Source organism: Odontomachus brunneus, unplaced genomic scaffold, assembly GCF_010583005.1.
Source record: "Odontomachus brunneus isolate Ranch 3 - 2012 unplaced genomic scaffold, Obru_v1 Obru_scaffold_039, whole genome shotgun sequence".
NCBI classification, from domain to species: domain Eukaryota; kingdom Metazoa; phylum Arthropoda; class Insecta; order Hymenoptera; family Formicidae; genus Odontomachus; species Odontomachus brunneus.
Window position 1 is genome coordinate 350,248 of NW_022639489.1, and position 12,195 is coordinate 362,442.

General features: G+C 35.0%; 3 protein-coding genes across 8 annotated transcripts in view; 1 reads left to right on the forward strand and 2 right to left on the reverse strand.

Annotated features, from left to right (window-relative positions):
• Nucleotides 1-3,236, reverse strand: part of LOC116844113 (ankyrin repeat and death domain-containing protein 1A-like) — a 29,605-nt gene extending 26,369 nt beyond the window's left edge. For all 4 annotated transcript variants that reach the window (XM_032815252.1, XM_032815251.1, XM_032815250.1 and 1 more), the window contains exon 1: nucleotides 2,975-3,236. The gene's annotated coding sequence lies outside the window, so the exon portion shown is untranslated. The remainder of the gene's footprint in view (nucleotides 1-2,974) is intronic.
• Nucleotides 1-12,195, forward strand: part of LOC116844114 (heterogeneous nuclear ribonucleoprotein 27C) — a 124,759-nt gene that overhangs the window by 75,363 nt on the left and 37,201 nt on the right. The gene's annotated exons all lie outside the window — the stretch shown is intronic.
• Nucleotides 4,916-12,195, reverse strand: part of LOC116844112 (neuroendocrine convertase 1-like) — a 40,760-nt gene continuing 33,480 nt past the window's right edge. For both annotated transcript variants that reach the window (XM_032815249.1, XM_032815248.1), the window contains 4 exons: nucleotides 10,886-11,055; nucleotides 7,015-7,148; nucleotides 6,364-6,495; nucleotides 4,916-5,771 (listed from right to left, as the gene is read on the reverse strand). In XM_032815249.1, the coding sequence (XP_032671140.1) occupies nucleotides 5,649-5,771; nucleotides 6,364-6,495; nucleotides 7,015-7,148; nucleotides 10,886-11,055 (559 nt within the window). In that variant the 3' untranslated portion in view covers nucleotides 4,916-5,648. The remainder of the gene's footprint in view (nucleotides 5,772-6,363; nucleotides 6,496-7,014; nucleotides 7,149-10,885; nucleotides 11,056-12,195) is intronic.

Here is a 12,195-nt window from a genome sequence, read left to right on the forward strand (position 1 = left end):
TACTGTCTCTTATAAAATATATAGGGAGTCACACGCGAGACTCGAACGGATAGTATCTTTCTCTCGCATCGAACTTTAATCGTTTATCGGCTGTCTGAACGTCCCAGACTTTGTTAAAGTAAAAATTCAATTACGGGTAGAAATTGGAACGAAATTTAAAATCAGATTCTTCGATAAAATGAATAGGATTCTGACTTCCTGGTGCATAGATGAAATTTTAATTTGGTTATTCCTCAACTATCCGTTTAAGCTCGCCAAAGGAAATCGGGAACTAGTCTGCGACAATATTTATTGTACACGTTACTTTTTTCATCACGTTCAATTGCTATTTGATCGATGCACGATCAAAGACACTTATCAACATTTAAACCAAAACATATCTCGAGACATGATTATTTTTAAAGAAAATTATAGTAAGGTTCTTTCTAACTGTTCAGTCAGTTAGAAAATGGGCTAATTGATTCGTTTGTATTCGACTTAACTTTCTGAAGCTTTAAAGATATATTTCTCGTTTCTGCAAAAAGTCACTGAAAATTAGAAATACACAAATATTTTCCATATAAAATTATATGCTATATATGCACGATACAATTGAACAACATATTTTTACTGTAACATTAAATTTTTATAGTTTACCTATATTTTATATCTGAATCTTAAATTGTTACCTCTGTTTTACAACGAAATTTTGCACACATCATTTAGAGTACTTAAAGTATACATGTACAAAATTGAAATTTTTGTCAATATCTTTTTTTTTCTTTACTAAAGATAGCAACATCATATATTTCATAAAACAGCAGGATTTAAAACTCTCCCAAGTAGTAGAATGACATCAAATGATGTATTAATGATGTATTATTAAAGACGTATATTAGGGATGTCATTAATGCGTTATTACAACGTTATTTGACGTTATCATGTGACGTTATCACTGAGCTTACACTTCAAAGTTGAGAAACTGTGATCCAAACTCTGAATCAATGTCATATTGTTTATGATTACTTTCAAATGCAATATAGATTAAATCCAATTTATTCAAGATATTTTCATTATTTTTGAGATATTCGCAACACAAATTCTTAACTAATCATAGAACGATAGCACAACGTCAACATTTTGCGTTGTGTCGATTTCGTATCGGAACGTTGCCCGTTTTCGCGTCGTCGTCGATTATCGATGTAAAACGGTGGGACGGGCGAAATGTAAGCCTCGACCTCGCAACAAATCATCCGTATATCGTTTGTGCATATGTACGAGTCGGAGAGGCTGCGGATAACGCGCGTATATACGTATGTTTACGCGACCTTTACATTATTTTAACACCACCGCAATATTATATTCTCGCCTGTCATGCGTGCATACTCAGCTAACTCCGAGTTTCCCGAAAAGTATCAAGGATCCCCAAGCTAGGTGAATTTCCTACTGCTGAAATAACAGTGCTTGTCTAACGTCACAACGCGTTTTCAATCACGGCGTATCGGTATTAATCCGCTGAACTTGCAAGCCGTATTTTTACGGAAACTTTAATAGCCCGACTTTGAGAATACGTTTCCCCGTTGGTGTTAGCTTTCGAACAATAGCCGCTGTTCCCTTTCCAGAGTTAGTGAACAGATTTTGCAAATCTCTTAAGGGATTTTAATTTTGAACTTTCCTCTTCTTCATGATTCGACAACAGTATGAGCGAGGAAGCTGTGGGTACTTTTGTAATAACGTGACGTTGCTATTATGTGTATTAAAGTAGCGACAAAAAATGTTTGAACGACGTATTTGAACGACAAATGTTTGAAAAATGACGTATTTGAACGACAAATGTTTGAAAAATGTATTCCGAGTTTGATTCGGAGTTAAAAGAAGAAAGAATCAGTTAAATCCTTAACCTCAAGTAATAATCGGTTATGGGAATGGTATGCGAGAAAGAATTACTTCCAGTAAAATTTGTCACTTTCCACCAATTCCAGAATCTTTGAAAACTTTTCTGCGACTTGTGGCGTACGAATTTGAGATGTGTTAAAATAGATTTCAGCCACCCCATGGAGTCACGAGAGACATAATATGTTGAAGAGTTCGTTAAATTACTTTGGGCATGGTCGCTGAGCGGTTGTACGTTTCCCGTGATGGTTAATTAGCGCGAGTTGAGCGCGGGTGTGTTTCACATGTGAGAGTATTTGTGAGAAATCGACGTAGTATGAGAAACACGTCGTCACATCTGACCCCTCCACATCCTTTCTTCTCGATTGGACTCCAATTGGATCCAATTGAATTGTGATTATGATCACAAAACTATTCCGCCAATGTATAAATGAATTGTTGATATGAGTCTTGCTACGAGTTTACAATTCTTTTTAGATTCTGTTTTTTTTTCCTTGTATATGGAGAATTTCAGGATTTTCGATCATAATTTTATTAATATGACAATTTTTTTGATAACTTAGAAGTGAAATTAACGTAATTTATCGCATTATAATAAATACTCTCTATTATCGTTTCATCTTTCTAGTATTCAACATTCCATATTTTAACAAATTATAGCTCAGAATAAAAAAAGAAACCATAATCTTGTCATGTATTTTGCATTGTAAAAGCCAAATTTGCTTAATAAATTTTCTTATTTTTAGTCGATTATTGAATACCAGTTTAGTCGTTTGCATATTATTTGAGCAATGTAATTGAGGGAAAGCTTATTATACATTAATGAAGAAATCTTTTGCATCGAAATACAGTGTCAAAATTTTGCTTACTGAAATTATTAATTTTATTTCTCCCTTTAGTCTTTTTCATAAAATTTTCGTATTATTCAGGGCGGAATATACACGGAACAGAAAGAAGTCCCCGTTTCAGCTTTTCATTTTCCGTAATTAAAATAATATTTTGCATGGAATTATATATATTCGAGATACAAAAATGTATCATCAAAGTGTACATCACATCACAGCAATCTTATGAACGACGAATCAGTTGAACGTTCACTTACGCCGTTTCGTCTCGGATTGTCCTCGTCACGGCGAGAGCCACCCTCTTGGATTTCCGGTCACTGGTACAACTGGAGTTGCAAAATTAGGTGTGGAGTTGCGTTCTTTCGCCACGAAAGCTCACTCGACGTTCACACTACAAGAGGCGGCATGCTACTGGCCGAATCGTCCCCGTTTCGCCTTGCGAGGCACCCCCATTATCAGGTCGACGGCAGCGCAGCCACGTGGAGGGTTGGACCACTATCACAGGCGCTCTTATATAGTTGGTACGGATTTGTCGATTTGAAGACTACTGGATATCACCCTTCTCTTTATTGTCTACGTGACCATGATATTATTAAGTATCTACGGGGCAGTTTATAGCACTATGTAATGGAATTTTAGATTGTCTTCTTGTGTGAATTTGTAGGATGTTTTCACGTTCAATTAAATTATAGTATTCTCAAATATATTTACACGGAGAGAATTTTATCGTAAAAATTAATATAAAATTTTGTAATCGTGCGATAGATATTTCATAATAATTAACTATCCTTTCGTTTTATATGTGCTACTTATATTTTAGGAACTGAAATTAAAAAATTTGCTATGCTTCTAGCGAAATAGCTTGCTATATTCTTCAGATAGGCCTTACTGACAGTTTACTTAGTATTTCAGTAAAATTGAAAAGAATTTATATGAAAACAAACTATAATAACCTCTGAAAATCAATTCTCAGACTAGATCGATTTTGTAGTAATTTATTTTATATATCATTTCATTTGGCTTACTTATATTTTAAGAACTGTGTGAAATGTTTTATTACAAATTTGCTACATTTTCAATGAAATATAGATTTTTCAACAAGACTTATCGGCAGACTATTCCTATGCTATTAGGAACATAGCAAAATTGAAAATAATTTATATGAAAAAAGCTATAATGCTCTTTCTGTGTAGATCTATAAAGTTTCTTGATCTATAAAGTTTCTTCTCACTGTTTTATTATTCGTTTATTGCTCTATTCGTCGTGCACTTGTAATAGGATTGACCTTATGTTTAATAGGAGAGATCAGGTCTGTAGACCCCAGGAATATGTTGCTTTTTTTAATATTTGTTTTGGGAGGAACAGTGGATACACAAAATCGTGTGGAACATATATACTTTTCTCTGAATTGCATTATAAAATTGGAATAATATTACAGTTAAAACATAGAAAAGAACAGATAAGTAATTCAGATATTCAGTAATAGCAAAATAAATTTTCGAGCCTCTCGAAATTTTATATTAATATTCTTTATCGTGAGTGAGCACAGTTAAATAACGTGTTATTAGCAAGAATAAAGTTTCTTGTATGATTACTGTTTTAAGTAATAAAAGCAATTTTCATTCATAAAATGATTGAAATTGAATATATGAGGAACGAGATAAAGTTGACCCATAATTAAAGGCCAGGAGGAGGACTGTCGAGACCTCTCGCGGAGACCCCGGATTACTAATCAGGATATATATTTTATATGTGGCCTTCTTTTTTTACCTCTTTCTCTCTCTCCTACTCAACAACTGAATCCGGTATTAGGGCAAAATGACCACGTTGTATGTCTGTATTTTGATTATTACAAAACAAAATATACGATTAACAGGATCCTGACACGTATTAACATACCTGAAGAAGGTTGCTTCTATCATGTTTGTACAATCAGTCACAACAATTAGTTGTCTGTGAAATTGAAACTTTGAAATTTTGAAATAGGCGGCATTTAGTCCCTAATAATTACATTTTACTAACATAATTACATTTCTTGTACGATAATTATTGAGACTCAATTACAGCGTGGAAAAGGGTGTGTTTAGAGTTGAATCGAAGCGCGAGAAAAAAATGGGACACGAGAATAATACAGTAATTCTCGATGAAGAAACTAGGACATCTCTTTTTTATCACGAGAAAGTAAAACCACGTCGATGTACTAATATTTGTGTTTTTTTCGTATGGCTTATTTATATCCGCATGATTTACAGTGTGCATTTCGACTGCGCTATTAAGCCGCCGTTCTACGATAAATACAATGACTTTACAAAATACGTAGAAAGTCGGTGACGGCGTTGGGAAAGGTCAAGGAGATCTTTTTTCGATATTAAAACGATACGTGTAGGCGACGACAATTCTTATTCGCGTTCAATCTCGATGTAAAATGCAATCATATCATTGTTAATTCGCAGTGCAACGCAGAATTACTGCTCAAGGGTATTATCGACGTGTCTCGCTGGGAACGAAACTTTACGGAGCGACGCAAATATAAAGTAAATAAACAGCATCGCGCAACAATCGATCGTCTCGCATGTTTGTAGAATAGTCGCGCATATCGTTTAGTTCTTCTTCTTGATTCTGTTATTGTTGACGGACATAAATAAAACATTTGCATTTCGTAAAATACGCGACGAATGAAGTCAATTTAATCGGCAATTTAAATTGAAGGTTATTTCTCAGAACGACTTTTTAAACATTTAGTAGCGATGAGATAATTTAATAATAGCGTCGGCCGAGCTGAACGATACTTCTCGAAAATCTCAATTCCGTGTCATATTTTGTATTGTTGTAATAATTAAAATAATTATTAGAGTGATCGCTAATTTAATTTAATATTCATTTAATATTAATTTGATATTCGATATAGCAATATGACTAGGATGCTGGGTATCATAAGTTTAATAGCTTCTGGAACCAGTGTTCATCCAAAATATCATTAATAGCTGGCGATTGTATGTTTTCCTCGTATTCGTCTCGTGCGGAATTTGTTGCGATCGGCTCGAACATGTTGTACTGAAACAGATATAATAATCCAGTAAACAAGGAACATTATATTTACAATTTGAAATATTGATATTATGTATATTTTCGTAATGTTTCTGCATAATCTATTGTGTTTTTAAAGAGTTATTTAATATTGCTTTCAAAATCTCCAAAGAATATTTTAAAAATATGAGTTGTAATATTTTTTTAATTTATGTTTTTTAGTTTAACATTGTATGTTGCTATCCTTTAATTTATGTTTTTTAGTTTAACATTGCATGTTGTAATAACATTGCTGTAATAATTTCTTGCTTACTGAGAATGCTAACGAGACAATGAGGCTATGGAAACAATGTCCTTCAAGCCAAAGTTAGGACATCGTTCATCTTTTGTAGAGAGGAAGTAACTGAATGTGTGAGAGAGAGCATGTTTCGTTATTTTAGTCTTAAACCTTCTTTCTTACTCTTCTACTAGAATTTGTCTCTCACTTCCATTCACATCACTCCTAAAAATGGCGGGCAGGATGTAGACCAATCAGAAATCATCTTGCTTTGTCCTCAACCTGGCTAGAGGAGATCTACATGATAGTATAACGATGGTAGTGAAATGGCGCGTCACTTACAGTTTTATGTATACGATTGTAGTCCTCGTTGTATACTCTCGGCCCGTTTCTACGGTAATTAGGTATTTGCGCGGTGCCGTGTAAAGTCAACGTAAATGCCCCAATCGTGCCATTGTTCTGCACCGGACCTATCTGAAAGCAAATATACACGATCAAATATGCACGCGTGACAGTTGTAAGTGACTGATGTATAGGTCATGATTGCCGATACGCAGAGAGGTAATTTGAACCAATCAATATTCCATCAGTCGGTCACGTTAAACATTTTGAAAATTAGTAATCCGGCGAAATCAAGGAGTTTTACGATGAAGGCCTCTTCTTTTCGAGGAAAGTAAATCTGAAAATTCGCATCGCTTTTATTTATATGTAAAACGTCTTGTAAGCATGTAAATTTATTCATACAAATATTAGCCCTTTGAGATTCATGAGGTATAATTTAAGATGTACGATTGAAAAATCGCGTAACCCGAGCACCATCGTGTGCAAACAAACTTTCGATACAACTCGGATATTGATTCGTTATAGGAAACATAGAGGAGCACATATTATAGAGGGATTCAAAGGTTTTCTTTATATAATGAAAACGTTGGGAAATAATAAGTTGGTTGTAGCGGGATCAGGGAGCAATTTGAGGATGTTTTTAAGTCTCACTTCGTCAAATATATCCAAGGTCCATGTGCCTCGAGGATCTTCACCCCACGTCGCGACGGACATAAATTTCCATTTTGCAAAACCAGCGTCGGAATTATCCAGCTTTCTTGGACTTAAAATTTGGACTAAGGTTCCTGAAAAACAAAATATGCAAGTTTCGCAAGCAGACTTTATATAGGCATGCGTTCCATATCCATTATATCCATTATATGCATGTTCGTGTACGGACAATAAATTATATTTGATAGATTTAAATGAGACAAATCGAACGGACAAGTGTAGAAATATTCTCATTTAATCCTATAGAATAGAATTTTTCGTCGGATACAAGGAATGGATAAGTATAAACTTGATTGATAATGTTAGAAATGCATGTTCAAAATTCTTGTTTCATTCTCAAAGAAAAATATATGAAAGAACACTTCAGACTGTATATATTTATAAAATGTGTAAGATTTTTATTGCGTGTAAAATTGCGTATTTTTAAAAAGCTCCTAGAACTATTTTTTTTCCTTGAGTTAATAAATAGCGTAATATTACGTACAAACGTAAAATTAACGTGACATGTAACCTTTGTTTTTAATTTATTTTTCTCGTGATTTTGTCGTGCTAATCTTACAGCCATTTATTGACTGTCGAGAAAAGAAGATAGTTCGAAAACTATGCCCCGAAGGGCGCAAAGAAGTGTGCGATCTCAAGTATTTTTTTCATTCAAGTGCTTTTTTTCTTTGAAAATAGCCCGCAGAAATTCTCAGGGTGTGTCATTTCTCGTCCCTGACGTCACGATCCAACCTGACTGCGGCGAGTATCCAGGAGTATCCTTGATACAACGTAACAGAAAGGAGAGAATATTATTCTATATTATCGCATACTACTGGGAGCCAATACAAGTCAATGGTAGTGGGTAATTTACGTAGGCGAAAAGATAATAATATTTGGCTAGTGCACGAGATACGCTCCAATATATCCCGCGGTAGATCGCTCCCTTTTCCATCATCAAACCGACCCTTTAGTATATTTATGTGACCGAAGGATCGGTTTGACGGTGGAAAAGGGGTCGGCTTTCGAATAAGTCCGAAAAATATCGGAAAATGTCGGATATACTTGCCAAACATTATTATCCTCCTACTGACGCAAGTTATATACCATCACCTACGCTTTTGACTTGCATCGGTGCAATCCTGGGCGGCTATAAAAATGTCCAACATTGAAGAGAAAGTTTTGCAACAGTTAACAAATGCATTTTAGTGCAGTACTTGAAGATTAGTATTAAAATATAATAATGAGTTGTCTCTGATAATAATTACAAAATAATTAGTGAAACAAACTCTTTATTCAGTCGAATCAATTAAATGATTTGGTAAATAGTACATGGAAAAAAACGTTTCAGTTGGATTAACCAAATTTTTGTGATGAAATATAAACGAACCAGAAATTTTCAGTTGAAATTATCAGAATTCTGTTCAAGTTAACGAGATTTCTTGTTATTAAACATTTTTTCCGTGTGCCAAATAATTTGATAATAATTACTAAATTAATCAGACTATTATCAAAGTATTTGGTCACTTTATATATTTATCACATGATGTGGTAAATATTGCTAAATAATATGATTTTATTTGGTGATACGCATTATATAGATTGATAATAATCACCAAATCTTAACAACAGATAGCAAACTTTGGTAACTATTATTCAGACTTGATGGTTATTATTTATTACCAAACCTTTTTTATCACTAAAAATGGATTTATTTCGACATGTAAAGAAATTCGCGCGATCTTTCGTTTCTGATGTGACCATAATCAGCATGTCTATTCTATAGCTTTTAGCGACAGTAACGTCGTCGCGTAGATATAACTTATCGTGTAACAACTGTGTGGCGTTGCGCGTAAGAATAACAACTTGTTAAAAATTACAATATAGGCATGTACGAGAGACTTAAAGGGAACAATACAGCATCGCGAGTAATGTTAAAGCGTCAAATTACAGTTGTTTTACGGGAAAAATATGTGCATACATGTATTCTAGCCGAGTAACGCAATCCGCTTCGCATAACACGCGAATGTTAATTACTCGTTGCGTGTGGGCGTTATCGATTCTTTCTCGCAAACGTGCGTGGAAAGTATATGCGCGCGTCTTGAGTAATATAGTATTACCACACGTACGACCCAGATAAAAATTTTGCAAAAATATCTAACAATAATTTGAAACATTAAATATTGCCAGCCATTTCTTTCTTTTTTTTTATAAGATACATAAATGGACGAATTCTCCCATTTAATTTAATTTTTGGAAATATAATCTTTCTACCAAATTTTCTCTTATATTTTTTAGTTTATTGATTTAAAAAATGTAAAATTCTCAAACATATACATACACAGAGAAGAATAACCAAACGTAAAAACATAAACTGAAATTCGCAGCAGAGGCGTTCTTTACTCGACGCTGACCAAAAAAACAGTCATTCAAAACTGTATCACGTTCAAAACTAAAACTTCCTCCGTTCTGCCCGTATCGTATTTCACAAATACTTCCAAAAATTGCGATACGATATCGGCGTTTCTTTCATTTTTAGCGAAAAATGCGCTTTGCGCTGAAATATTTCCGATGAAAACTGCGAGCAAAAACAAGAAAAAGTAAGTCTCAAAACTATAGTATTGTTTCATCAGATGTGCACTCAGACGGTTTTACTATCCTTCTCCTCTTCGCGCCTTCCAATACATTTCGCATCTCTTCCGATATCCCAATGCGAGTAACGGCGTCTATCAATAATAATGTCACTCGGCAAACGTGCACGGAATTAAATAACACGACGCATCAGCCAAAGTGACGATTGCAATTCATTCGTCCGCGTTCGTGTCTAAATCAATGGTTTATCCCGCGCGGAATTGTGGTTTCTTCCCGCTCCAACGCATTCTATATTTAGATGTATTTAAAAAATGGCAACACACACGATATACAATAACGCGTAAACGCAAAAATTTCTTTCCTTTTTTTTTCTTTTTAATGAAATGAACGAATCACAACCGTATCGATTTCTTTCTCGGATAAACAAACTGCGGCGAAGAGTAGCGTCAGATCGAATTTCTCTACATATGGAGAGAATTTTATACTAAAAATTATTACAGGATTTTATAACCGAGGAATAGATCGACATTCTGCAGTAATTTACTATCTTTTTATTTCATATGTGTTACTTCATATGTGCTACTTGTGTATTTTAGGAATTGAAATGAGCTATTTAAAACACTTGCTACGTTTCTAGCGAAACTTACTATGTTTCTTAGCAAGACCTTTATTCCTGGACACTACTAAAAACACAATAAAATTGTAAAGAATTTATATGAAAAAATAGCTATAATATTCTCTCCGTGTATCGATAAATTGGAGCAAAAACGCGAATTTGCGGTGTTAAATGAGTTTGTATTTAGTCTGTGACAGTTTCGAGAGCGACAGTATAATTGCAGAACACTTTCCTAGCGTGGTATTTTCGAGGTTCTCTCTGAGATATCCCGACTGAGAGCGTAAAATGGTCTGAACACCTTTGCGGTTATTCCCTTGTCTTTCCGGCGTTTTCAGGCTTCTGTAAGCTTAATACAAATGAAGATTGGCAGCGTTTCCAGAGGCGCATTTAAATGTTGCATAAACGAGTGCACCGCTCGAGAGAATTGCGCGACCTATTTGCGTGCCGAACTTTTATACTTTTATTTATACGTCTCGCTGTCGAGACGGAGGATCAGGAATATATTCGGGAGTACTTGTGCTATCTGGCTGCTTCGCATGCACGCCAACTTATTTATCAAGCGATGCACGTAAGAGAGAACTTTGGGCGGATGATAAATGAGCCGAAAAAGTGAAAAATGTATACCTGAGGGCGCGGCCAGATGCATCTGTAGCGCCCCGCGACGAGAGTACTCGAGATTCACCTCGATCTCCACGTGCTCCAGGAAGATTATCTCGTTTCCCAATGTCCGACAAGCGCCGCCGGCGTCGAATTGAAGTTTCTTCGGATTTCCATAAGCCAGTCTCATATCGGTGCTACAACGAGAGAAGCGTGCCTGCTGCATCTACGTGTGTGTCCACGCGTGTGTTTACGCGCGCTAAGCGGATTTGAAAATACGAATTTTCTGGGGCTGTCATGTGTCCTCGAAGTATCGATTATTCACGCCGCGACCCGAGAGAACACCGATGTATATTCCACAATTGAAATTTACGGCAAATCATCCTTTACGTTAAACACACTTTCCACCTTTATCGGGATGAAAAATATGCGTAATAATATTGCTGCAAATTCCGTCATGCTCTTCCAGCCCTCTCTCGGCGTTTTTCGTATATTTACACACGGAGAGAATATTAGTTTCTTTTCGCATAAATTGTTTTTTCAATTCCGTTATGTTTCTGTCGGTAGTGCAGTAACAGACTGTCAGTAAAGTCTATCTTGTTAAGGAACATAATAAATTTTTACTAAAAACATATAATGGATTACGCTAGAAATAAAGAAAATTTTTTAATAACATATCTCAGTTCCTAAAATATGCGGAGGAAGTATTATAGTGACAATTACGTTAAAATTATATTTCTCTTTACAATGTTTTTTGTAAAGGTAGACTATATTGAAATTGTGGTGTGTGTAAGTTACTCTAGAAATAATAAATTTGACGATCTACCTGGTATTAAAAATATCCAAGTAATCACAATAATTTTATTAAAAAGTCAAACACGTATGTAACATATGAAATGAGAGAACAAAGTCAATTACTGTGAGATGTCGATCCATCAAATTATTCAATTACTTAGACTCTCTAACAATTTTTATTGTAAAATTCTCTCCTTGCAAATATTTGCTTTCCAAAATGCGATGCGAGAACGTAATTGCGAACGCACGATCACATCTTAAGGCTATAAAATTACGGGCGCAAATAATGATGATGATATCGTAAAATGCGCGCGAGAGGACGAATTAATAAAGAGCCGCTTCTATGAATATTTTATTACTTATAGAAGGATTATTTCAATCGTCCAGGCAGAGTTCTCAGCGCGAAGCGTAATAACGCGGATATAAAACCAACCGAATTTACAAGATACTTGAATTATACAGACTGCGAGGATAACTCGTAATGAGATTAATGTTTCTGGCGATGCGCCGGATATCATGTTTATTTGAATCGATCGCGCGCG